We start from the raw sequence: 23,933 nt of genomic DNA on the forward strand, positions 1-23,933 counted from the left end.
TATGTTTGACTGCATTCCAAAATGATATTCACTTAATCAAAGATCAGCAGTAAGTGTTCATGAGAATGACTGTGTATTGTGCAGTCTTGTCACTTGCACATATTTGCCACGAAATTATGGATATACCTAACTTTACAAAAAGGTAAAATGGTTTGCACAAGCAAGCAGTCTTCGTAAGTGTCACAATTAGGTAGTTGTTGAATGAAGACATTAAATATTGTTGCAAAGTGACAATATTGATTTTATTGCAATTTTTTTGTTGCAACATTATCTAGTTGTGAGAGAGCAGTACGAAACGTGCAAATCTGAGGTACGCTAAAGCCAAAACTCAACCACACATCTGTACTGCAAGTACATCATTGGTATGAACTACTATATTGGTCTGGTTATACCAAAATCATTCAATTAAGTGCCATGCCCAGGCACAACTAGCAGCACAAAATGTTTGTATATTAAAATATGTAAGAACATAACATGATTGATTGATTGATTTGTGGGGTTTAACATCCCAAAATCACCATACGATTATGACAGACGCCGTAGTGGAGGGCTTCGGAAATTTTGACTACCTGGGGTTCTTTAACGTGACCCGAATAAGAGCACACAGGCCTACAGCATTTTCACCTCTAGGGAAAATGGCAGAAGTACTATAACATGGTGACAGTCTTCCACTCACTGATAAAGTAAATGCAATGCAACTCGCTATGCTGTTTATTTCATTTTGTAGCTAATAAAGAAAAACTAAACAAAAAAGGACAGATTATATATATATATATATGTATGTGAGTGCGTGTCTGTACACACACATACATACTTAGGAAATCAGTTTATTTTGTGGTTCGATTTCTGTGAATGCACAATTGATTCCTAAAGTCACAATGTCAACATTTGATAGTAGGGGGTAACGGCAAAAGTTGACATGATGCTTGAACTAATAGAACACTACTGATGAGGCTAGTGTAATGAGAGATAAAGTTGACATGAATAATGGTTGAAGTAACAAAACACTACTGATGAGGCTAGTGTAATGAGAGAGAGAGGGAAAAATTTTGTTGCTCTTGGAAATTGTAATGACTTCCCAAAAAGCCCCCATAACTGATGCTGCAATCTTCCAATGTCGTCTGGTTGGCCACCTGGAAGAAGAAAAAGAAGCTTACACTTAAATTAAATTTGACTATGACTACATTTACTCAAATCCAACAAAAAGCTTTTTCTAATAAGTACTAATGTATGGAAGTGAGGGGTCAAGTTACGTTTGCTCAACATATAAAGGATGTATACAAATTCTTTTGATTAAAAATCTTATGCTCCTATCATTTTCGCACACGAGCTGAGGCAAAAATACTTTGCTATAGTTAGCATGACACTGTTGCAGCTAATTAACAAAAATTTGTTAACTTTATACTAATTCACTTGTGTTCATATTACTAAGTTGTAGTGCGTGCCAGTTTAGGGAGGGCATGCCTATTTTTGAAATGTGCTGAAGTTTCACGTAGTTAAATATTTTTATGATCGAAATTGACAGGCGAAAACAAAACTAATCATGCAAGGTGTGCGCAAAGCGTGGCCATTTTACTACGTCAGACCGGAACTACCCTTCTCATGGGAGTGACAATATTAGGCAGCGCGCCATGCCCATGTGTTTTCGTGAAAAGCTGCAAGTCGTCTATCTTGTGCCGGCGCATCACCTTACTTTTGTGCTGTTGAGAAACGGCGGACCGATCCCGCCGAAGCCACCACTGTTGCGAAAGACGGCGACGCCGACACGGCCCCGGAGGCGCCACTGCTTCCGACTCCGCCGGGAAGGTCACCAGCCGTTTGGTAGCGTAGGTTTCTCAGCTCGCGACTGCTTCTGCGCAGAGCTGATCAGACGAGCGGACGAGACGACGGTGAGTCAAACAAGGTTTATGTACAGCATATATACAGAGGCGTTACAATTTCGGCACTGGGGCCGACAGAGACTCGAAGAGCCGAGCTCTTCTCTCTAACACATAGTTCAGCCTTTCGCCTAAGACCGCCGACTCACACACATGTCGGCACTCCGACACGGGGACGCCTCTCACATAGGACCGCCGATCGCGACGCGCCGCAGGGCTTCTTTTATTTACACCGGGTCCAACCAAAATGTCCAATCAGAAGCGCCGCGGGTCGTCAGAGCCGACTCCTCCAATGGGGTTCGCCGCGCGATGCGTCAGACCACCAGACATGAGGACGCCGGCTCGCTGTCACGTGCGCAACTGACTCAATGCACGTGGGTGAGAGGGGCGCCGCGCGTGTTCACGTCGTCGAGGTGATCGCGCCAGGCCGACTGCGGGCTGGCCTTGACCCAGATTGCCTTTTTCAGAGGCACGGTCGTTTGACGAGGACTCGCTGGCATAACAGCACCCCCGCCGCCAGACAATGCACCGGAAAGACGAGCTGCTTCCACGGGGCTCGGATGTCAGGTGCGCTCGTTCGCCAGGTCCCTCCAGGTTCGCCTCCAGGGCCATGGGGAGAATACAGCTCCAAACTGTTCCGGGAACACATCCCCTTTTTTTGACGACGGATCCCAGCTCCACTGGCTTGTCGCCACAACTTGTCGACCAGCTTCACTCGTCTCTTCTGACCATCTTCGGTTTCAGCACTTGTCGATGGTTCTGCAACTTGCTAAGAACGGTTCGACAACAGACAACACACGACACACGCAAGTGCCTTCGGTCACCCGACAGAACACCAGACAAAGTATAATACAACATATACCTATCTACGTGTTTATCGGAATTTTGTTCCCTCTACATCAAGAGGCACATGTGGGACAAAAGACTCTTAAAATGACAACTCAATTCAATTTTTTTTCCCACGTACAACAACGTAACGAATTAGAATACCACAAAGTTGGCCCCTTTAGATCACTCTGAACGAGAGCGCTCAGCCCAGGTCGTGATGAGGTCAAAATTTTGACCCGAATCGCCAGCGAGAAACCGAAAGGTTGAGAAGTTACTAGCTGGAACGCACTGCTCAATGCACCTGCATTAGCGTTTACCTTTCCCTTTTTTTTTTTTCTTTAGCGAACGTCAAAGTTGCGCTGTGGAGCAACATGCTCCACCTCAGTAACCGGCCACTTTTAGGCGACGATACCTATGCGGCACCAAGAGCGGCTCACACTTGCGACGTTGCACAGGGGAACAACGATACGGCTTGCTACTGATTGACTCCTCACCGCTTAGCTCGATATCGTGTTCGATCACCCTCATGTTTCCGGAGCGGTCCGAAAACACGTCTTCAAACTCGGAACCAATCTTTCTCAGGCCCTCTTTCTCAGGTCCTCCTTCACTTAAGCTAGGCTCTAGGTTTATCTGCTCCCAAATTACTTTCGATCCCCCTTCGATCACCTCACTAGAACTCAAAGTTTCTGCTCCCTCTTCCTCTGAAGCCTTCAACAGCTGATTTACGACCGCTTGATGTTGAACATTGGGTTTCATCAAGTTGTAAATTTTGTTCTGCCGCCTTCCTACTTGCACCTCATAAGTTGTATCGCAAGGCTTCGATAATACTGTGGCGGGCCCTTCCCAATCAACCTCAAGCTTGTTCCTTTTGGGTGGCTGCAGCCGCATTACCTGATTATCAACTTCAAAAGCGCGCTTCTTCCCCGATTTCTCGTAGTGCTCCTTCGACAGCACTTTTGCCGCGTTTTTCTGGCTTTCCACGAGCGCTTCAGTTTGGCTTTCCACTAGCGCTTCAATCGAGAGATCCTCACTCTGCCCTCGAATGAGCGTCTCTCGATCAACTCTCGGCAGCTCGCTCCAACTTTCCGCTACAGGCGAGAGCGTTGCAACCCTCTCGCTCTGACTCAATGGCGCCACGTCGTCTCCCCCAGCGCATACCGCGCCGGCCGCTCCCGCGACGGGCCGCTCGCGTGACTGCTCACATGACTCATGCGGAAAATTTCCTTTCTGGGGTTCCGTCGACCCGCCGACAAGGTCACTTGAGAGTTCACCGCATGGAACCAAGTCAAGCTTCCGCGAAAGCTTTCGCGCTTGCGATCGCGTGAGAGCCATGCACGCTAAGTTGGGGAAGAACGATTTGCCCTGCTCTTTGAGAAGCTGCTCTGAGTTGTTGGAGAATAGATAAGGAAAACGATCATTTAGCGCGGCAGACACAGCTGCTTCGGTGCGAAGCTTACCGAACGGGCCTTCAATGACAACCGTGGCGATTGGTAAGCGAACACTCTGCACCTCGGCGACTTGCCTAATCCACGCGCATTCTCCTGTGAAGTCATCCGGAGACACCAATGAAGGATGGACAACGTCCATGGTTGCCGCTGAGTCTCTAAGTGCTCGGCACGTTTTCTCATTCACCCTAATTTCTTGGAGATACGGCTCCAACAACCGAATGTTTTTTTCTGATTCTCGGATCGTTGCGAAGGCAAATTTTTCCTGACAGTTTCTCGCGATGTGCCCTTCCTTTTTACAGTTGTAGCAGATTAGCGGCTTCCGTTTGTTTTCCGGTTCTAATGCCTGTGTGGTAGAAACCTCACTCGATTTCTCCGCTTCTGTTTGCCCTTCCCCTACACTGTCCTTCGTAAGAGACGGGTCCTTCTTGAAATTACGGTGCGGAGCGGGTTTCCGTTGATCAGGTTTCCTTGAAAAGCCCTCTTTCCTTTCATCCTTTTCAACGCGCGCTGCCCTGCTATGCAACTTTCGGCGAGTATAATACTCCTCAGCTAACTCAGCTGCCTTGTTTAACTGTACGTCCCCAAGTCTGTCCTGCAGCCAAAGTTTGACATCCTCCTCGATGCAGCGGTAGAATTGCTCCAATGCAACGCATTCCACCACTTTATCGCGGTCGTCATAAACACCTTCGCCCTTGAGCCATTCAATCAAATCGGCTTTAAGACGAAACGCGAAGTCAACGTGTGACTCATTCCCCTTTTCAGCATACCGGAACCTTTGCCTGAAAGCCTCGGGTGACAACTTATAACGTCTCAAGAGCACTTCCTTAACCTCGTCATAGCTCTCAAACGCTTCCCTAGACAAGCAAGTTATCGCGTCGGACACTTCGCCGGGAAGAAGAGCTAGCAGGTTCCGCGCCCAAAGAGGCCGCTCCAAAGCGTTTCGCTCACAGACGTGTTCAAACTTGACGAGATACTTCGCCATGTCCTCGCCTACTACGAACGGTGGCAGTTGGTCCCGAATTCTAAAACCGCTGACCTGAATCGTCGGAGAAGCTACGCTAGGCGCCTGCGAACACTGTAGGATTGCCAATTCTAGTCGTTTGATCTCAAGGCGCTCTTGTCTCTCGGCCTCCTCGCGACGTTCGCGCCTTTCAGCTTCTTCACGTTCGCGAGCTTCGCGCCTTCCAGCTTCTTCGCGAGCTTCTACTTCTCGCCTTTCAGCCTCCTCACGGCGTGCTTTAATATCCACCCAGGCCTCATCGACTTCCTCAGCCGACACTCCCTCATCCTTCATGATCTCAAGGATCGCTTGCTTTCGTTTCGCACGGCCCAAAGTAATGCCGAGTTCCTCACAAATTTCGATGAGTTCCTTCACTTTAAGGTTCTCCATCGTTCACACTAGCCTCTTGCTGTTTGCCCCTGTTAACAATTTACTTGCCGTACCCACTATAAGTCAACTAGCAAGACGCGCAAGCAATTTTTCACTCTCCCGTGTTTACCCCCTCCGCATTAACTTTGGTTTCAAAGCACTTCGACTTTGCTTGAAACGATCAAAGCTCACTCTAATGCTTCACACAGCCCTTCTCTAAACTACTACAACCTGAGCTAGAGTAGTCTGGTGAACTGAGGGGAAAACATCAGGCACTCACCGCATCGATGTCGCTGACGCCGGCCGATCCCGCAGCTGCCAACCACTGTTGAGAAACGGCGGACCGATCCCGCCGAAGCCACCACTGTTGCGAAAGACGGCGACGCCGACACGGCCCCGGAGGCGCCACTGCTTCCGACTCCGCCGGGAAGGTCACCAGCCGTTTGGTAGCGTAGGTTTCTCAGCTCGCGACTGCTTCTGCGCAGAGCTGATCAGACGAGCGGACGAGACGACGGTGAGTCAAACAAGGTTTATGTACAGCATATATACAGAGGCGTTACAATTTCGGCACTGGTGCCGACAGAGACTCGAAGAGCCGAGCTCTTCTCTCTAACACATAGTTCAGCCTTTCGCCTAAGACCGCCGACTCACACACATGTCGGCACTCCGACACGGGGACGCCTCTCACATAGGACCGCCGATCGCGACGCGCCGCAGGGCTTCTTTTATTTACACCGGGTCCAACCAAAATGTCCAATCAGAAGCGCCGCGGGTCGTCAGAGCCGACTCCTCCAATGGGGTTCGCCGCGCGATGCGTCAGACCACCAGACATGAGGACGCCGGCTCGCTGTCACGTGCGCAACTGACTCAATGCACGTGGGTGAGAGGGGCGCCGCGCGTGTTCACGTCGTCGAGGTGATCGCGCCAGGCCGACTGCGGGCTGGCCTTGACCCAGATTGCCTTTTTCAGAGGCACGGTCGTTTGACGAGGACTCGCTGGCATAACAGTGCATAGTGTTTTCTGCTCATCTCTTTCTGTCAACGACAACGGCGGGGTACACTTGTGTGTACTCACGCAACTATCGCAGCAGCTCGACTGTTTGGCATCGTCGAACTTCGGGTGCTTGCCTGCCGCTTTGCTGCCGTCGGCTGTTTGGGCAGTGCTGGTGTTCTGCAGCTTTCAAGACAATGCCTTCAAATCGGTTTCAACCATCGACTCGCTCGGCGCCCTCCATGCCTGGCCGGAGCATCGGAGATGGCTCGTGGTCATTGACCACCTTCGCGATGCTGCCAAAGCATGCAGGGGTGCAACAGCCGAAATACCAGTTGGAGCAATTTTAGAAGCAGCAAAATGTTACTTTTGGAGCACTAAATTCCAAATTGGGAGCAGGTTACGAAACAAAATGCATTTTTTATCATTAAATACTGAATTTGGGGCAGAGTAAAAACAAGACTTACATTCATAAAAAAAAATTGGTATAAACCACTTAACATCATCTAAATAATGCAGTGTGAACACCAGCACTGCCATTTCAATGAAATCAGTATATTGGACCACCCCGCTGAGCAAACAATGATAAGGTCCATATTAGCTTTTGCTGCACCAGTCAAATCATTTCACAGACTCTGCAAATATAAATATCAATCTGGCAAGCTCGCGGCTTTAAAATCTGGGAGAAAACAGAGGAGCAGGGGTGGTGAAAAAAATAATTGGCCCACAATTTAGATTGTATTTTTAGCAAAGCATCAATGTCATACACTGCTTCAAATGATTGCCAGTAGCTCATTTAGACATCAGTAATTATAATGGCACTCAGAATCGTGCGGCGTACAAATGCACCAGTAACTTAGCAAGCTGTTCAGTGTCCCACTATAACTGACAGCCACTTCTAAATCTCAATAAGCTTTTCGCAGGGCACCGGTGTACTGCGGCAAAGATACCTTAAGCAGCATTAGAACCAAAGCCAAGTAATTTTCTCACCACTACCCACCACCCAACTCACCCCCCCCCCCCCCCCTTTTTTTTACCATGGGGTTAGGTGCTCCTTCGGCTCCCTTGCAAGGCTCGTTCGACTAGGTAAAGTAACAACAGCGCGCGCTCGTTGGCCCGGCGACTGTACCGTATATCTATCGCGAGCACGGTGTAGAAATATTTAGGTGTTGACACAGACCGGGCGCAGCGGCGGAGAACGCGGCCAGATCTTGTTCGCCCTTTTTAGTACATGCAATGTCCGCAGCAGCGCGGGGTGCTGCGAATAAGGGGCGGCAATCACTTGCGGACTGATGTGCGCTGCTACGGTGGTTATGAGCTGTGCTTGCCTTTCCGTGCCGTTAAAGCTGTTTTTCGGTGTTTTCTACTGCAGGGTGCACAACAAGGACTAGACGTTTATGTTTCAGCTTGGCGGCCGACGCCGTGCGTAGCCTTTTGTGTCGTGGTTTGGGACCAGCCGCAATGATCGTTATGCAAGCTCACGTGGTGGAGCGGGCCGACGCAGTGCATGGATGTCGCGGCTTGTGTGCTTGGTGGCTGTGATGTGTTTGTTGTTGCAGGGCACGGTGTTGAAGTGGCACACTTGCGAAATCTAGCCTGGCTCAGAGGTCGACTAGGGCGCAGTAATGGGTAAGAAGTGCTTCGTACCCAACTGCAGATCGAACTACCAAAGGTGCAATGATCATGTGTTGCTTTTCAAAGCTCCATCGGAGCCTGCTTGCCTTGAACTTTGGCGCTGGGCCATACCTAGAGCAGATAGAATATTGCAACCTAGCCACTGCATCTGTGCGAAGCATTTTCCTGAGCAGGAGATATCAAAATCGTACTACGCTGAGTTCGATGGCCAGGTGCTTTTAAATGTACCCAAGAAGAGACCGGTGCTATCGGCGAATGCTGTACCTAGCATTTTTCCGGGATGCCCCAAATATGTAACAAAGCAGACAACTTCAAGAAAGCCGCCTAGAAAACGAAAGTTTGCAGACTCGTGTGCCCAGCAGCCAAGCAAGCGGCCCGCACCAACCACTGTCGCTCAGAAAGGTGACTTGTACATTTTGTTAAGACTTGCGGGGCAATGTGTGTACTCTTGTCTCTTGAACTTGCATTACATTGTGTGTTATGTTTTCTCTAGTCTCTGAGGAAGGTGACTTATGGTGATAAATGTGCCTGTTACGCCAACTGGCTATTTTGGCTTCAGTGGAACAAAAATACAATTTCTTGTTTTTTGTCCTGAATGTTGTTGTTTCATTATCTAAAAATTTTGTTTCACACCCAGAAGGACCACATGAGATCCTGCACATTACACGGGACACGGGCAGCTTTTGCATTCTTTCGCTGATGGTGCGGTCAGTATTACCCTTGTGTGCCCCAGTTCAGCTCCCTGATCAGTAAAACATCTTGGGATCAAGAGTCTGATAGTCACAAAATCCACAAACGAAATAATTGAGGCCCCTGCACATTTTGATGAAAAGCTGCTGATAGACAAGGACGAAGAAAGAAAAACACAAAAACAACTTCTAGTGTTTTCCTTCCATTGTCCTCGTCTACGCGTGGTTTTCCCTCAAAATGTGCAGAAGAACCAACTAGCCTAAGTTCAAAATTTATTCAGAAATAATTTAGGTGACCGATGCGGTCTAAAGAAGCAATTAACAAACACACTATTTGCCGTACGTCAAGGCAGCAGCGCAATTAGTTTTAGTCTGCCATCTCAGAACCAGTTTCCACCCGCTGTACGTTTCGTTCCACATAATATGTTGGTAAAATTGTATAATTTGCCCCACCCTACAATGTTCAGTGGGGAATTTTGTGGCCCACCAAGCTGCTTTACCAGGCTGACTTCAATTATTCTCAACTGACATCTGCCAATCCCAATGTACAGTCGCGTAAGTATATGATATCTGCGCGGGCATATCCGAGATAGACAACCGGTCAGCAGCGCCGATATCAGTGCAAACGACGAGCTTGACAGGAAGAACGCCAGAGACATTTTTTTTTTACTTGCTGAAACTGGAACGCCAGTTTCAGCAAGTAAAAACGGCAGTAACCGAAAATGATTTGGTGTCGACAGCAGTTTCAATCATCATGTGCCTTGCTGCAATTAAAAAAAAACTTAACTTACACGGCGCAACATCGAACGATCTCGCAACATCTGCACTTCGGTAGCCGCAACGTTCCGACCAGAAAGGCCCTTATGGCGCCGCGCCGTCTTCTGGCGTTCGAGCGAAGCGCATGGTTTGCCGAACAAGATCTGGCCGTGCCGCCCCGCGCAGTGTCAACACCTAAATATTCCTACATCGTGATCGCGAGGAACGTGGCAGGGACGACGCAACTTAAAGACAAAAACAAATGTTTTATGTGCCACTGCTAAGGCAATTAACCGGGTCACTCACAACATCAAATTGCATCGCAAAATAGAGGCAAGCTTCAGAAGAGCACAGTCAATATAAGGACAAACTTGTAGTAGGCATGCTGCTTGTAAATGCATTGTGCTTCTAATCAGCCAAGCAATTTCAAAAATGCTGCTTTATTAAATTTGTGGCTCTGATTTACAAATGTTTGAAGTTTGACAAACAGTACGTAGACGGACATGTGCTCTATTTTTCGGTATAAGACGTAATTTCATTCCAGGCAAAAGGCGCTTAATTCCATTCCAATTCCATTCCTCCAAGCAATGACCCCATTTCATTCCGGGGTCGCAAAAATGTAGAATGATTCTGGAATCATTCCAATTCCGGAGTGGCAACTCCGCAACACTGCCGCGCATTGAAGTGATGTCTAATAGATAACCACCGGAAATGCTCGGAGGCATGATAGCCGCAATGCAGCAAACACGCCAGTGAGACTTAATCAGCTTTATGATAAGCATTTGCAGCTAACTGCTTGTTACTGGATGTGGTGCAGTTGTCGGCACACTGTGCACTTTTAATCACTCATGCACGCCTTTCTATGCAAATCGGCTAAATGCACCGAACAGAGGCACTGTCTTCATGAATAAAAGCAGCTCGCCATCGCCCCGCCCGTGTGCGATCAGGAAATTAGTGGGCATCAAGAACAATTTTTATGACAAACACATGCGTACGAAAGCGCCCCGGTAGTTACGGCATCAGCTGTGTAGGCGATGTGCTGCACACAACTAGGAACGATTGGTCTCGTGTGGCAGCAAGTGCTATGTGTCGCCGGAGATTTTTGTGCACATCTTCAAAGTGCACACACACATCGCGGAGGTTCGGACACGTATTCCTGTATTCTGCCACATCCTTTATGTCCTGCGTCATCGTTTGCAATGCCCCATGCAACGAATCCGCAACTTTTTCCACGCTTTGCTGGTACAGTCGAACCCGTTTATAACGAACTCGAAAGTGCTGCGATAAATGGTCGTTATACCAGTAGTTCGTTGTGTATGGAGTCGCCCATCAACGGCCATATAGTGGCCAAAACGTTTTTTATGTGTGTATTTTTTATTAATAAAGTGTGAACACACCCCCCCCGCCCCCCAATGACAGGTTAAGCCTTTTCGCGTGTTAAGTAACGCCCGTTCGCAATGAACTCTCGCCGTTCCACTGAATTAGGATCCACTGACGTCGAACCAGTCATCCCTGGCTAGTTGCGTGCAGTATGTCGCTTACCCTAGCTACTCTCGCTGTCGCATGCCAGTTCGCCTGCAGTCCAATGTATGCGTGATTTTGCGTTCTTCGCGCATGTTTCACTCAGGATCGTGCTAGGGTGCAGCGGGTAGCCTGTCAGGTTCTTGCGAGCAACGTGCGCAAGCGGCCTTGCACGATGCGGCGAACTTGAGAACGGCACCATGACGTGTTTGTCCCACCGCCACCCGCCGAGCTGCTAACTGTGATAAGCTCACTGGCAGTGAGTCGAAATGGCACGTTCATTGCCACCGGCCACCTGGCTATCGCTCTTTTTTATGCTTAGTCGTTAAGGCATCGCCACGATCGTGGGGAAGTTGTTACGCGGGCCCTAGAATGGTGATAAATGACTAAAAGGTCGATGTTTCCAATTTTTAATCCTATACGCACGTGTTCTGAAATTGTAAACGCAAAATTCGATTAATAAATGGGTTAAAATTTGTTATAAAGTCACTACGGGAGTTGCGAAATGTAAAATTTGTTCAAACTTCGCGCGTGTGCAGCTGGCGAAGCAGCCAGCCAATCGCCGCCATCTTGAACTCGTTTTGAAGCTGATTTCTTTGTGCCCATTTCGCCACCCTTCAAAATGATGAGACATAAAAGGAACAATGCCCTCGCCCCTTTTCTGAAGCCGCCTTCCCTATCACTCATTGGCCGGAGCGCATGCGCACTAGGCGAGCCTCCCCGTCTCTCGCTTCCCATTGGCTGATGCGGCCAATGAGGCTGCAATTTTTTTTTCCCTGGTTGGTGTTTGTCGGCCAATAGCTCCCGTCTCGCATGTGTCTCCATCTGCTTCCCGCTCATGCTACACGATCGACGCAATGAATTTCCGTCTTTTTGCCGGCATGACTGATGGCGCTCGTCTAAAGAAGACGCGCCAAGCGCGCAGCGAGAACAAAGGTGTCCGTGGAACACACCGTAGAAGAAAGCCGACTCCGTGGTGGTGTCGAAGAGATGAGCCTCCCAGGGAACTTTCACGCAACAAAGAGTTCGAGCCGTTAATCGCTTTATGTCCCCTCTCATCGTTTCCTTTTTTTTTTACCTTGAGAGCACACGATTTAGGAATACTCCCCAAATACTCATATTTTCCATACACTCTACACTTCAAGAACAAATTGAGTACTAGGGGAGAATTTGTGCCTCACAAATGGGATCGCCACCTCGCTAGCCCGTATTTCCTTTCTTGAAAAATCTCTCGCCACTTGTAACGTGCGTGCCAGCCTTGTTATGAAGAGGATGGTGAAGAGAAGTGACGTGTATGCCTGGTGGCACACATGTCACAACTTCTAGCATTTTCCCTTTATCGAAATGTTAACCAGTGTCTTTCGACTCGGCAGTTAAGCACTGTAACCACCGCAAATGCGGTGAACTGGCAATTATAGTTGTGCGGCAGAAATACTGCCCAAAAACTAAACTTCTTTCTTAGAGTAAATCTACTTCACCTACTTGCAGTACCACAGCAGTCCCGGCACTTCTTCATCACAAACAGTGTGCACTATAAATGTGATGTAGCATATTCTTGATAGGAAAGTGGCGAGATCCGGGTTTTTAAAGAAAAAGTGAACAAACCAGATGATGATTATATTTCTGTGGCAGGAATACTTGCCAAACAGTAAATTCTTTTGAAGTGGAGGAAAAATTTGAGGATGTTCTTTCCTGACTTAAGAATATATATATTTTTTTACTTTCAGAAGATAGGTTGCCTTGCTTCAAGTGTCAAAGCAAAAATATACATTCTAATTTTAAAAAGTTTTCAGGTATTTGAAAAGAAAAAAAAATCCTGCATGACAAAATGGAAATAAAAATAAAATGGTGTCTGCACATGCAGAAGAGTACATCAGCACACGATCAATAAATTTGTCACCTGCAAATAACTCGGCTCACACAAAGTAAAAAAATATTAAAAAAAAAACCCTTAAAGTCACACTAATATGAGCACAGGCAAGACTCCTTAGAGGAGACGAGAGCCTTTTTTTAGTTGGGTGAACTGAATCAAGTTTAACAAGTTGATCACTTTTTTCTGTAGATTGTAAATCTCTAATTGGATTTTTCATAGCTTTGTTAGAACAAAAGATGCACGATTTCTAAAAGCATCTTTCTTATAGGGATTTTTTGGTAACTGCTTTGTCAAACACAAAAACAAAATGCTTGGCAAGACAGCCAGAGAGCTGGTCTAGTCGGTGATGCTAATCTGAGTATTTTTCAATAAATTTTGAATGCAAAAGATAAAGCTACAAATATTAGTAAAATTATTTTGCTGCATACTATTTCTAATCGAGAATTATGATTTGGTTAACAACAATACAAGAAACTAAATACCTTCACCCACCAAACCAGCTTCCTGGCAATCATGTCACATACTCTGTTGCTGTGTTTGACAAAGCAAAGTTGCCAGAAATGCCCATTACACGTATCCTTAATTATGTGTTAGAAATAGCATACCTTTTGTTCTAATACACCTATTAAAACAGGCAGAGATTTCAATTCTGTGGCTAAAACTGTACAAGTGTATTAACTTTCATGCCAGACACTCAACTTAAAGAAAAATTAAGACCCACATCTTTCCTTAAGTTAAATTGAAGTTCTCGGCTGCAAACTAAGCCACAGCTGTTTAGTGTGCGACTATTTTACTAAACTCCATCCCACCACTACTGTTCAGCGCTACCAAGGCCAAGAGGTGTAAGCAAGCGACACGATTGTGCAGCAACCCATAAGTCAATTTAATTACCGTACAATGTGTTCGAACTTCGGGTGCGTGCTGCTGGCAAAGCAGTCGGGCGATCGCCGCCCTCTTGAGCTCATTTTGAAGCTGATTTTTTTGTGCGCATTTTGCCACCCCTCAAAATGGTGTCACATGAAAGGAACGACTGCCCTCGCCCCTTTTCTGAAGCCCCCTTCCCGATCACTCACTGGCCGGAGCACATGCGCCCAAGGCGAGCCCCCCTGTCTTTCTCTTCCCATTGGCTGATGCAACCGCCGCGTTTGTTTTTTCTTGGTCGTTGTTTGTCGGCTGCTGGCTCCCGTCTCGCACGTGTGTCCATCTGCTTCCCACTCGTGCTATGGAATCGAAGCAACGACCTTCCGTCTTTTTGCCGGCATGACTGGTGACGCTGATCTAAAGAAGATGCGCCAAGCGCAAGGCAAGAAATGGAGATGTCTGTAGAACGCACCGTAGAGAAAATCCAACAACCTGGTGGTGTCGAAGAATTGAGCCTCGAAGGAACTTCCACACAACAGAAGTTATCGCTTCTCACATTTATGGCTTCTTGCGTTCAAAGGAATTGTTCGTTTATTATCGGCGGTTGTAGATGCTGAGAACATCGTCAGAAAGTTCGCCGTGCAAAAGCTGACCGCAGTTTTATATACTGCCTCCTATTTTTTGTTCTCTTAGCTTTTATCCCCCTTTGTTCCGGTCTGCCTGTGAAGAAACGCCTGGAAAGTGAACCACCTCGCTCGCAATGTCCGAAATCTGCATGCGGTGCTTGCCGCGTTCTATCCTTCCTCCCAAGCAAACAGCTTGATTTATAATCACAGCTTCCAGATCGTGCAGGTGGTACGGTAGCTTAAAAAAAAAAAAAAAAAAAACGAGCTACCTTCGTGGCTGCCATGATGTCTTCTACCGCCGTCCTCGACCCCTGGCACCACCTCGTCCTCGCCCACGACCTCTGCCCCTTCCACGGCCACGGCCCATAGTGGCTGCACAGAAAGAGCGCATAAGTACAGATACGGCCGCTGAATAAAAAACAAGGTGTGGCCTGTTGTGTGCCGCCAAAGCGGCGAGACGGGCCTAGTTCACCTTGCACACACTCTGGCGCTACCACTGTTCCCAGAAGAAAAGCTTTCACATACATTTCTATGCGGGACAGTAGGCCGTAAATAACGTGTTTCGTTGCTGTACATCATATGTTCCCATTCTGGATTGTTATTAGAAGAACCTGTTACACCCCATGTGAACATTTTGCCCTAGGAGGGCCAATCGTTAGTAGAGTAAAGGCCTTAACACTCTCCATGAATGCTGCTCGTTTGACTCGCCTAAAATGAAAAAGGTCACTTATTCCGTTCATAGGGAGGCAATCGCTGGGCAGATTCCAAAGGCAGACGTATCAGCCTACCAAAACGTACCGCCAAGGCACACACAATTTAACACTTTTGCTACCGTGCCTATTCAAATGGTTCAATTTGAAGGATGCATTTTCAAGTTTAAATTCTCGCGCACTCGCAGAGGTTGCGGGCACCTAACGCCACGTATGCAAGAAAGTGGGAAACGCACAATGAAATACGTGATGTTTTGGTTATTTTTTGCTTTAGGGAATTTTTTCCCTTGCCTCAAGAAATTTCAGATAGCTACGTGTGTGCGCCGATCATAGCGTTGTTTTTCCGTGTGGATGGTCCTAAAAGACGACGTGTTAAATGCAAAAACAATCAACCCACCAACTCGTGCAGAGGGAATATGAGCACTGCTATTTCAATAAAAGTAGTATTGACATTTGATGCACCATCTGTCGAATTCTTCGACAGACTGTTTGCAAATTCAAATTTGTTTCTGCCAAGCTTGAAATTAGGATGATTCGTAAAACCAAAAAATAGGAACGAAAAAAAAAAACCTGCCGTACAAGTTTTTTTTTTTTTTTTTTTTTTAGGGCAGTAGACATGTCATTTGCTGCTCCAAGTGATTACCAGTAGCATTTTTAGACATCAGCAATCATAACAGTATTCAAAATTATGTGGCGTATACATGCATTAGTAATTGACAAAATGTACTGTGTCCCGTGACCGTTTGCGACAAGAGCTACAGCCCCTTCTAAATTATAACACACTTTTCCATGAGACACTGGCGTAATGTGGCAAAGGTGGCTTAGGCAGCGATCTGTGCGGGTTAGAACAAGGCCAATCAGTTTTCGAACTGCTACACCCGCCCACACTCCTTTCTTTTTCTTTCCCATTGGGGTTAGGTTTAGGGCACAACTTCTCTGCTTGCTTGCAAGGCACGTTCAACCCGTAAAGTAACAACGGCGCGTGCCCTTTGGCCCGGCGATGAATATATATAGCCAGAACGACGCAACTTCCAGCCAGAGTTTATGTTCTTTGTTTATGTGTCCTTGCTATGGCAATTGGATGGAAAGGTGGGCTAGTTAGTAATTCATGATGGTTCAGCGAACTGGGTGCGCGGAGGTAAACACAGACACAAAGCAAGTTGTTAGTTGAGCACTTGTGGTGTGTGCCTCCTCTTTGCTTTGTGTCTGTGTTTACCCCCGCGCTCCCAGTTCGCTGAACCATCTTGCTATGGCAGCCTACCTGGTGACTGGCAACAATGAAGTTTGCATCACGTTGACCTTGTTCACATGGGGAAAACGCGGCATGCGTTTCTAACATGCCATTACCACGTTTGATGTTAGGAAATTCATATTTCCCGCAAAGCGGTGATGGCTATGGCAAAACTTTTTTTTTTTTTTTGCTTGAAATTTCGTCTCGTCATTGTTACTTCATCTTACAATTTATATGGTCGACCGCAGCTCGCGAGTGTCCTCACCTAACTAGTATATACCTTACACCGTAGTTTAGAGTTAGGGTCTGTGCGCTTGGTTTGATTGATGACGCAAAGTGCCAGTGGCCAATGTGGCCTGCATTTCTCACTGAAATTAGCTCTACTGAAAAATTTCGAGGCTTGTCGGGCATTTTGGTGCAGCATGATGCAATTTTAGCAAATTTCATGGTTTTGGCACGCCTAGGCGCAACAATGAGGCATTGTATCAAATTGGCGCAGCTGTTGCACGCCTGCATGCAACTATACCCGGACGAAATATTGACAAATTAGCTCGAAATCCCGTCTTGCTATATCACATAATCCTTGCCTTATAGAGTTAGTCCATGCTGCACTCTGTTTTAGCATAGATCTCTTTAGGAATATTCAAAGCAACATTTCTTCTAGAAAGTCACGCTGCAAATCTGCTCATTTAGTTGTTTCTGAGATAGCTTGTTGGGCAGTGTCAATGGTGGCATTATTTGGTTGATCATTGTAGTTGCCATTATGCTACTATGAAAAAGCTAGTTCCTCAGGCAGAATAAAACTTGCAGTATTATGTTTCATGATAATTTGAAGTACTGTTACATGGGCAAGCTGCTGCAGTCACATGAATAACGCATCAACGTACCGTGAACTTTGCAAACAAATGACTGTCTAGCAGGTGTTGTAATGATGTGACAACATAGCCTTTTGAGATTGGAGCGTGCACCACTCGATCACATATGCCAAATAACATTGAACAGGCACGGCAATTATGGAACAGTGACGTTTATAAATGCCTTTCTGCGGCAGGCAGCACCCCATGATCATGGGAGTGTGCACTGTAGTGCCTAGGACGCGAAAATTTGAGTACTGGGTAACTAGTTTTGCTCGTATGTGAAACACCCCAGACTTATAACTCAAAAGACCCCTGACAGCGAAAGTTCTGTTTGCGAGTTTTTTTGCAGCAATTTGTAGCTTTGCGTCTGGTAATGCAGATATTATATCATAAATGCTTTAACGCATTGTGGAATTAATGTTAGTGGCGTTAATTCAGAACATCTTGGGTCAGCTTGAAACGCCCGCCTAAATATCGTAAGAAACTAGTGCCCTACAGCGAAGCAGCACCCGAGGCCCGCGCGCGGTGAACAATGAAACAATGTGGGTGCTTTGAACGTGTCCCCCCTCAAAAAAAAAAAAAAAAGCATTTCTGGCCTAAGCAGCCAAAACCACCTTGAGAGCAGCCCGACAACAGAGCAAGAGGAGTGAGGAACAACAGTCTTCGCAGGGTATTGTGCGTGCCCCGCAAATGTTGACCCTGCAACGTCACAAGGGGAAGTCCCAGTCTACGTCAAACCACAGAAAATGCCGATTGCACCTGAATACTCCGAAGAGCACACACCCTTACTTTAAAACCAAATTAAAATACCGTCTAGGCTATGCTCGCCACTAATAATCGGTCAGAGGTGGCCGCACATGCAGGACCATCAAACAACACTAGCATCTCGAGTTTCCAAATTTGGTATCGGGAGTCTTTTAAGTTGGCATGCCCAAATGCTCACGAATCTTTCTTGCTCTACTTGTCAACCTTTGAGACTGAAAGCATAAGTAGAATTTCATTCTGAAAAAGATTAAGCTACCGTATTTACTCGTGTAATAAACCCACTCGCATATAACAGCATATAACCCCCCGGTCCTTGAAAAAAGAAAAAGTTTTTTTAATGTATTCTTTCATTTTATTTTGGTGTGATACCCAGTGAAGTTGACGATCAAAACAATGTTAAACCAAGCAATTGTATCAAAAATAACTAAAAGTCAGAACATATAGTTTCGCAACCATGCTAAACAGTTGCAAACAGCATGAACGCAGACGACGTCAATCAAAATTTAAAAGTCGCACCTTTCGCGACAGAGCGCCATCTGTCGAATGCAGGAAAAGTTTCTTTGCTTATAGTGTCACGGAAGCACAGCAGCACAAGAACAAAGCAAAAAAACAAACGCATGGTCTCCGAGATGGCAAGAGCGCAGCGTTGAAACACGCCACGCACCCGTCATCTGAGAGGCCACGCAAAGCGTCTACTCTATCGACATGTCTCCCGCGACAACTGTGCACCGCCATTCGGCACTGCGTTTTTGTTGTCAGGTTTGTAGCAGTAAACTTGGTTGAGGACACCTGCTGTGCAGGGCGCATTCGGCTGGTACACTAGCTACACGGCTGGTTTTAAACTTAAAGTTGGTTGAGCATACGCTGGAGCATGGAAACCGAGTGGTTGGACGACACTTCAGCGTCGATCCGCGCATGTTCATTGCAAGAGAACACAAGACCTTCGAGCTACAAAAAGATTCGTTGCACATTTCGTGGACCAAAACAAGCAAAACCGTCATGCAAAATTTTTGCTGTTTTAACTTCTGTGACCCCCCCCCCCCCCCCAATTGACGTCAACTTTTCAGAAAAAAAGGTGGGTCTATTACGCGAGTAAATACAGTATTTGCCACAAACATTTTTTCCCCAATTATCTTACAAAACAGCGTTACCAGCTTCCTTCTTCTTGGCTTTGGCTTTGGGTGTGTCATCAATGAGGAGTGTTTCCAATGGCAGACTGTCGGGCAAGAGGTAATATCGAATGTTGTTGCCTCGGACGCTCAAACTATCAAGCTGCACTGGTTCACGGTGTTTCATCGTCAGCTTGACAGCTTTAAGGTGAGTGTTCATGGCCACGTCAACACCTGCGAATCAAATTATGTGTTATGAGGAAAAACTTCTATGATCAGTCATCTATGATCCACAGTAAACGTAAAATAACACAATAAGAGTAATCTAGCACACCGTGTACTGTACACAGCTATGGAAGCAACCTGGTGTGCTTTGGAGCAGCTTAATAAGCTAAACAACATTAATTGATTTATATGTGAGGTTCAACGTCCCAAAACCACCATATGATCATGAGAGACGCCGTAGTGGACGGCTCCGGAAATTTCAACAACTTGGCGTTCTTTAACACGCACCTAAATCTAAGCACAAGGATGCTGGCATACTACACAAAAATTATGATTATTTATGGCATTGTAGGTACCCAGCAAGTGTGCTTGTACCAGTTCGCCAAAGACTGTTTAGAAAAGGCTCTGAAATGCCGCTCTTCCAGCTTTCGCTGTGACTGTGCATTCTGCGCAGGCCTCGCGTCTTTTATTTCTTCTGGGAACTGCGAGGTTACAATGGTTTTTAGTAAATATTTAATGCTAATGAAGCAACCCCCCCCCCCCCCACACACACACACATCGAATCCACTTATACAGATTTTAACAACTGCACCATCAAGTTCTGTATGTTTTAAATGGCGAAATTACCCACTTAGAGCTATGCCAACACGCCACAATATCGCTTACAAGAATGAATCCTGACTGTTGGGTGTCTTACCCGAAAGGTGATCGAAATCCTTGAAAAAAAAGATCAAGCTACTGAAGCTCCGCCAACAACCCAAACGTCCCTCAGTGCCCCTTCGGATTGGCGGTATGCTTGTAGCATTGCGGCAAAGTGTTGTAGCATTGCGGCAAAGAGCTTTCGAAATATGCCAGAGTGCGGGGGTGGCGGTGACATTGTTAATGCATTTCTGGACATGCAATTTGAATATAAAGCTGAGACTTGTAGCTTTCAAAACTTCAGACATTGCCCTACATTGGCTCTTTAAAGGGCCTTTAAATCACCTCCAATATTTGTTCAAGCATATCAAGTAAACGTGCGCATCGTGTGCACAATGCTGTCGCGATCAACGATTCTACACGTGGCAGCGCTAGGAGCTGTCGGGGCACCACAAATTCCAAGAAACAATCCTTTCTTTTTTCCGGGCCTTTCGGACCTTCGCGCGATGTGCCGTGCCACATTTCTGACGTGCCGAGCCAAATATGCCAAATATGCTGTGATTAGTTGAGTAAGAGCCTACGACTTCCGGTCAGTCTGCAAGCAGCTGCCCACGCTGCTTGTTGTTGTTCGTCGTGTTGCCCAGGTGTGTGCAACACGTGCAGGGCATGACGTGTCCCCCTATGGGTCTATCGCTTTGGCGATCCTTTGAAGGCGTGCGCGCAATGCAGGGTCCATACCGGCATGAGTACAGCAGCCACGGTTCACCAACAGGCACGCAGCTACAACGAGATGAAGCCGACGGCCAGTGTCGCGGAAACCGGAAGTAGATGGAATTTCAAACAGCGCATCAGCGGTGACGTATGCCACGCGAGATTGGGAGGGGCATGTCAGGGGCGCTTGGCGAGAGGGCAAAGCTGCGTGGGAGAGGATACCAACGGAGGGAATCGCAGGAGAGAGTGAAAGGTCTGGTCATCACGATTTCGATAATCAAATGCGTCTAACTCCGCTATTACTGCAGAGTTTCGAAAAATTCCCATGGCTCCGTGTTTGTCGTACACTCCTGCACAATTTGCACACCAAAACAAGGTTTCGACCTCTGGGTCGTTTACGGGCCCTTTAAGGCATGTGGCTGTCCCGTGAAAGTGTGCGAATTTTCAAGCACGTGTGCGCAAGCACTTGTGACAAACGCGGCTGAGGCAGAAATAAAACGAGCCGGCCATTTCCGTTGCGTGAAAGGTGCATGCGGTAACATCGCCCCGTGTGAGAGGCATACTACTGATGGCACCTCAAGCAGACAGGAAAGGCGCAGCCTGTGCGTCTATCACTGAGCGAAGCGTGGGGGAGGCTGCGTCATTAAAACAGCAACTTAACTTTGACCATAGGGGCAGAGTCGTTGGCTCCAACACGCATGCAATCTTGGCAGACATCAGCAAACGGGCTGCTTACTTCATGTTGAGATTACAGAGTACCAAAACTGCTTCGCTCTATGGAGCCGCTGTATTTCCATGCACGCCAAGCATTTTGAAAAGTTATGAGATTAGATACGAAAGCGCTAGCCGATAGCCTTACTTTGTATAACCACAGAATTTGTCGCTACAGCATTCCCTGCTTCGCCCTTGAGGTGAGACTGCTTGTTTCACGTCACTAACGTGGATGGAGCAGGATGGTGTAATAGAGACCATCCTGCATTGATTTTCGAGTTCCCCGCACGAAATTACGTATCATGACACCATAAACTTGTTTTTTTTTTTTAAAGCGTTTAAGTGTCCCTTTGAGGTTATTCGCTGAGAAGCAGGAACGACTGATACAGTAAACTCCCAAAATGCCCAACTTGATATTAAGAACCACTAGGAAACACATGTGTCACTTTAGACTCTGCACTGACTGAATCAGCACATCTTGGACGTGCACTACCGACCATGAGATCCCACTGTTAAAGGGAACACGCAAGCGCGTGGCTGGCGGTCCGCATCACGCCAACTGCTGGCGAGATTTCGAAATGCGGTGCATGCGCATTCGCTCATCAAGGTGGTGCATGTCCCATGTCGTCTGCTACTTCTCCGCCTATGCACTTGGCGTGTGCTAGCAAGCGATGACCCTTCGTTTTCACACTGTAAATCAACTGACACCAACTTGGCTTTCGGCTTCTTAAATAAGCCGATATTTCATGATGACAAATGTGAGCTTAGAATGTTCACTGCATAACACTTCAACAGCCTTATAAGTTGTCAAAAGCCACTAGTAGCAGTGAGCAGTACGTGAAAAAATATGATGGACTGAATGGTGATAGCTTGAGAAAAACTGCAGCAAAAATAAAACCGTACATTTTTGTGCTTGCTGGAACTCCAAAGACCAGCATGCAGAGTGACAGCTAGATAAGTTGCATCTCAAAAACCTCGAAGTGCCTTCCAACGCTTTCATGCACACAGGCGAAGTAGCAGACGAAACTGAGCGGGCTCCACCATTACGATTCTATGCGCATGCTCCAAATTTGCAAATCTTCGCGCGAGTTAGCGCTAAGCGGCCCGTTAGCCACGATCTCACGTGTTTTCACTAACAGTGGAATAAAGGCCACATACCAGTGAAATTATTAATGAAACCTCTATGCTGTCATCAGCAGATGCATTAAATATGTCATCATTTTTCACACACAGGTGCACCCCCCCAAAACACACACACACACAGGTACTACTTACACATAACCGTGATAAAGCTCTGCCCATCCACAATGAGCACAACATTTGCTATCTTACCTTTCCCAATTACATGTCCATTTGGCTACATGAAGCAGCCAAATTAACATGTAAGCAACTGTTCGGGAGTAAAAGCAAGAAGACCCATACATTCTGCATAAAGCGATCAAGAAAGCAGAAATATAGAGCCAAACTAAGTGCTAGCTGACACCTACATTTAGTAAACCATCAGTGCAATAGCTAAATCTTTTTCAGTACACATTTTAAGGAGTTCATTTGAAGCTGCCAAACTACTGGATATGAATAAAGATCACTAAAACCACACAGAGTAACGGCAGTTCCTACTACAACGCCAAATAAGAATCGCTCAAATAAAAAATGAAAAAAGCAATCCTATATCAGCAAAGCATTCGACGACTCTTTCTGCAAAGTTTGAACACGATGAACACTTTAGTTCAACGGGCGAAAGAATAGTAGCAACAAGCATAATACGGGCAACTGCACAGCCGACCATAAAAAAAAAAGGGATCATACACACCAGTTATTGTGCCGTGGACTTGAGTACCATTCTTCAGCTCTATCGTCACTGTTTCGTGACTTAGTTTCATCAGAAATCTGCAGAGTGTGAGAGGCGTCAATCCAAAGAATATCAGCACCAACTGTCAAACACTGCACGAGTTACATAAGCTGTCATGTGCAATAATATCTGCCAAAAGCGAACCAATAAACAAAACCTGAATAGTTCTATCTTCGATAGTGACACCGTAAGTTGCGATGACATCTTCCGAGATACTAATGGCGAAGAAAATAAAACTAACAACATAATTATCAATGGTTAATCACACATTATGTAACCCACAATACAAATTCCACATTACCTGACTAACTTCATGGTTGCGATGGGTTACGAATCCACCGAAGCTACCCAGACTAACGTTTTGTTTACGCTTTACCCGAGTGCCGGTCTGCTTTCAAAATGGCGCGTTGCACAGTTCGATTTGCGCTATAGTGTTTTAGAATAATTTCTAGAACACTTTAATTTGCGCTAACTTTAGAGAAAGCTGTAAACGTTAAAAGACAACTAATAAAAATAAAGCATAATAAACAATTATTGACCTAATTATTAGTGGAGTTTGTTAGCATAGTTTTCAGAAATAATAATTTTTATCTAAAATTGCGTGAAAGTACTTTACATTACTTTCATCGAGTCAAGGCAAAGCCAAGCCAAAG

The 23,933-nt window shown here is 46.4% G+C and overlaps 1 protein-coding gene across 4 annotated transcripts; it reads right to left on the reverse strand.

Moving 5' to 3' along the window:
• Positions 1 to 215: 215 nt before the first annotated feature.
• On the reverse strand, positions 216 to 23,924 carry LOC142775939 (putative small nuclear ribonucleoprotein Sm D1). 4 transcript variants are annotated; one of them, XM_075878530.1, is made up of 5 exons: positions 23,902 to 23,924; positions 23,242 to 23,318; positions 19,188 to 19,379; positions 14,743 to 14,845; positions 216 to 1,133 (listed from the first exon to the last, which is right to left on the reverse strand). In XM_075878530.1, exons 2-4 carry the CDS (start codon positions 23,309 to 23,311, stop codon positions 14,766 to 14,768), a joined length of 342 nt encoding a protein of 113 aa, XP_075734645.1. In that variant the 5' UTR covers positions 23,312 to 23,318; positions 23,902 to 23,924; the 3' UTR covers positions 216 to 1,133; positions 14,743 to 14,765. The 4 variants fall into 4 exon arrangements, 3 of the variants coding, with proteins under 3 accessions (XP_075734645.1, XP_075734642.1, XP_075734635.1); XM_075878527.1 differs by lacking the exon at positions 23,902 to 23,924 and adding an exon at positions 23,582 to 23,734; XM_075878520.1 differs by lacking the exon at positions 23,902 to 23,924 and adding an exon at positions 23,438 to 23,499.
• Positions 23,925 to 23,933: the final 9 nt, after the last annotated feature.

Source organism: Rhipicephalus microplus, chromosome 2 (genome assembly GCF_043290135.1).
Source record: "Rhipicephalus microplus isolate Deutch F79 chromosome 2, USDA_Rmic, whole genome shotgun sequence".
Classification (NCBI taxonomy): Eukaryota; Metazoa; Arthropoda; class Arachnida; order Ixodida; family Ixodidae; genus Rhipicephalus; species Rhipicephalus microplus.

What these genes read in the sequence shown, in the direction of transcription:
- LOC142775939 (XM_075878520.1), bottom strand. Translation starts at nt 23,484, where the DNA reads ATGTCATCGCAACTTACGGTGTCACTATCGAAGATAGAACTATTCAG. An exon ending in AGTCCACGGCACAATAACTG is followed by an intron (nt 19,380 to 23,241) that starts GTGTGTATGATC and finishes TTTGATTCGCAG; the next exon opens with GTGTTGACGTGGCCATGAAC. An exon ending in AGCCAAGAAGAAGGAAGCTG is followed by an intron (nt 14,846 to 19,187) that starts GTAACGCTGTTT and finishes CTTTCTGTGCAG; the next exon opens with CCACTATGGGCCGTGGCCGT.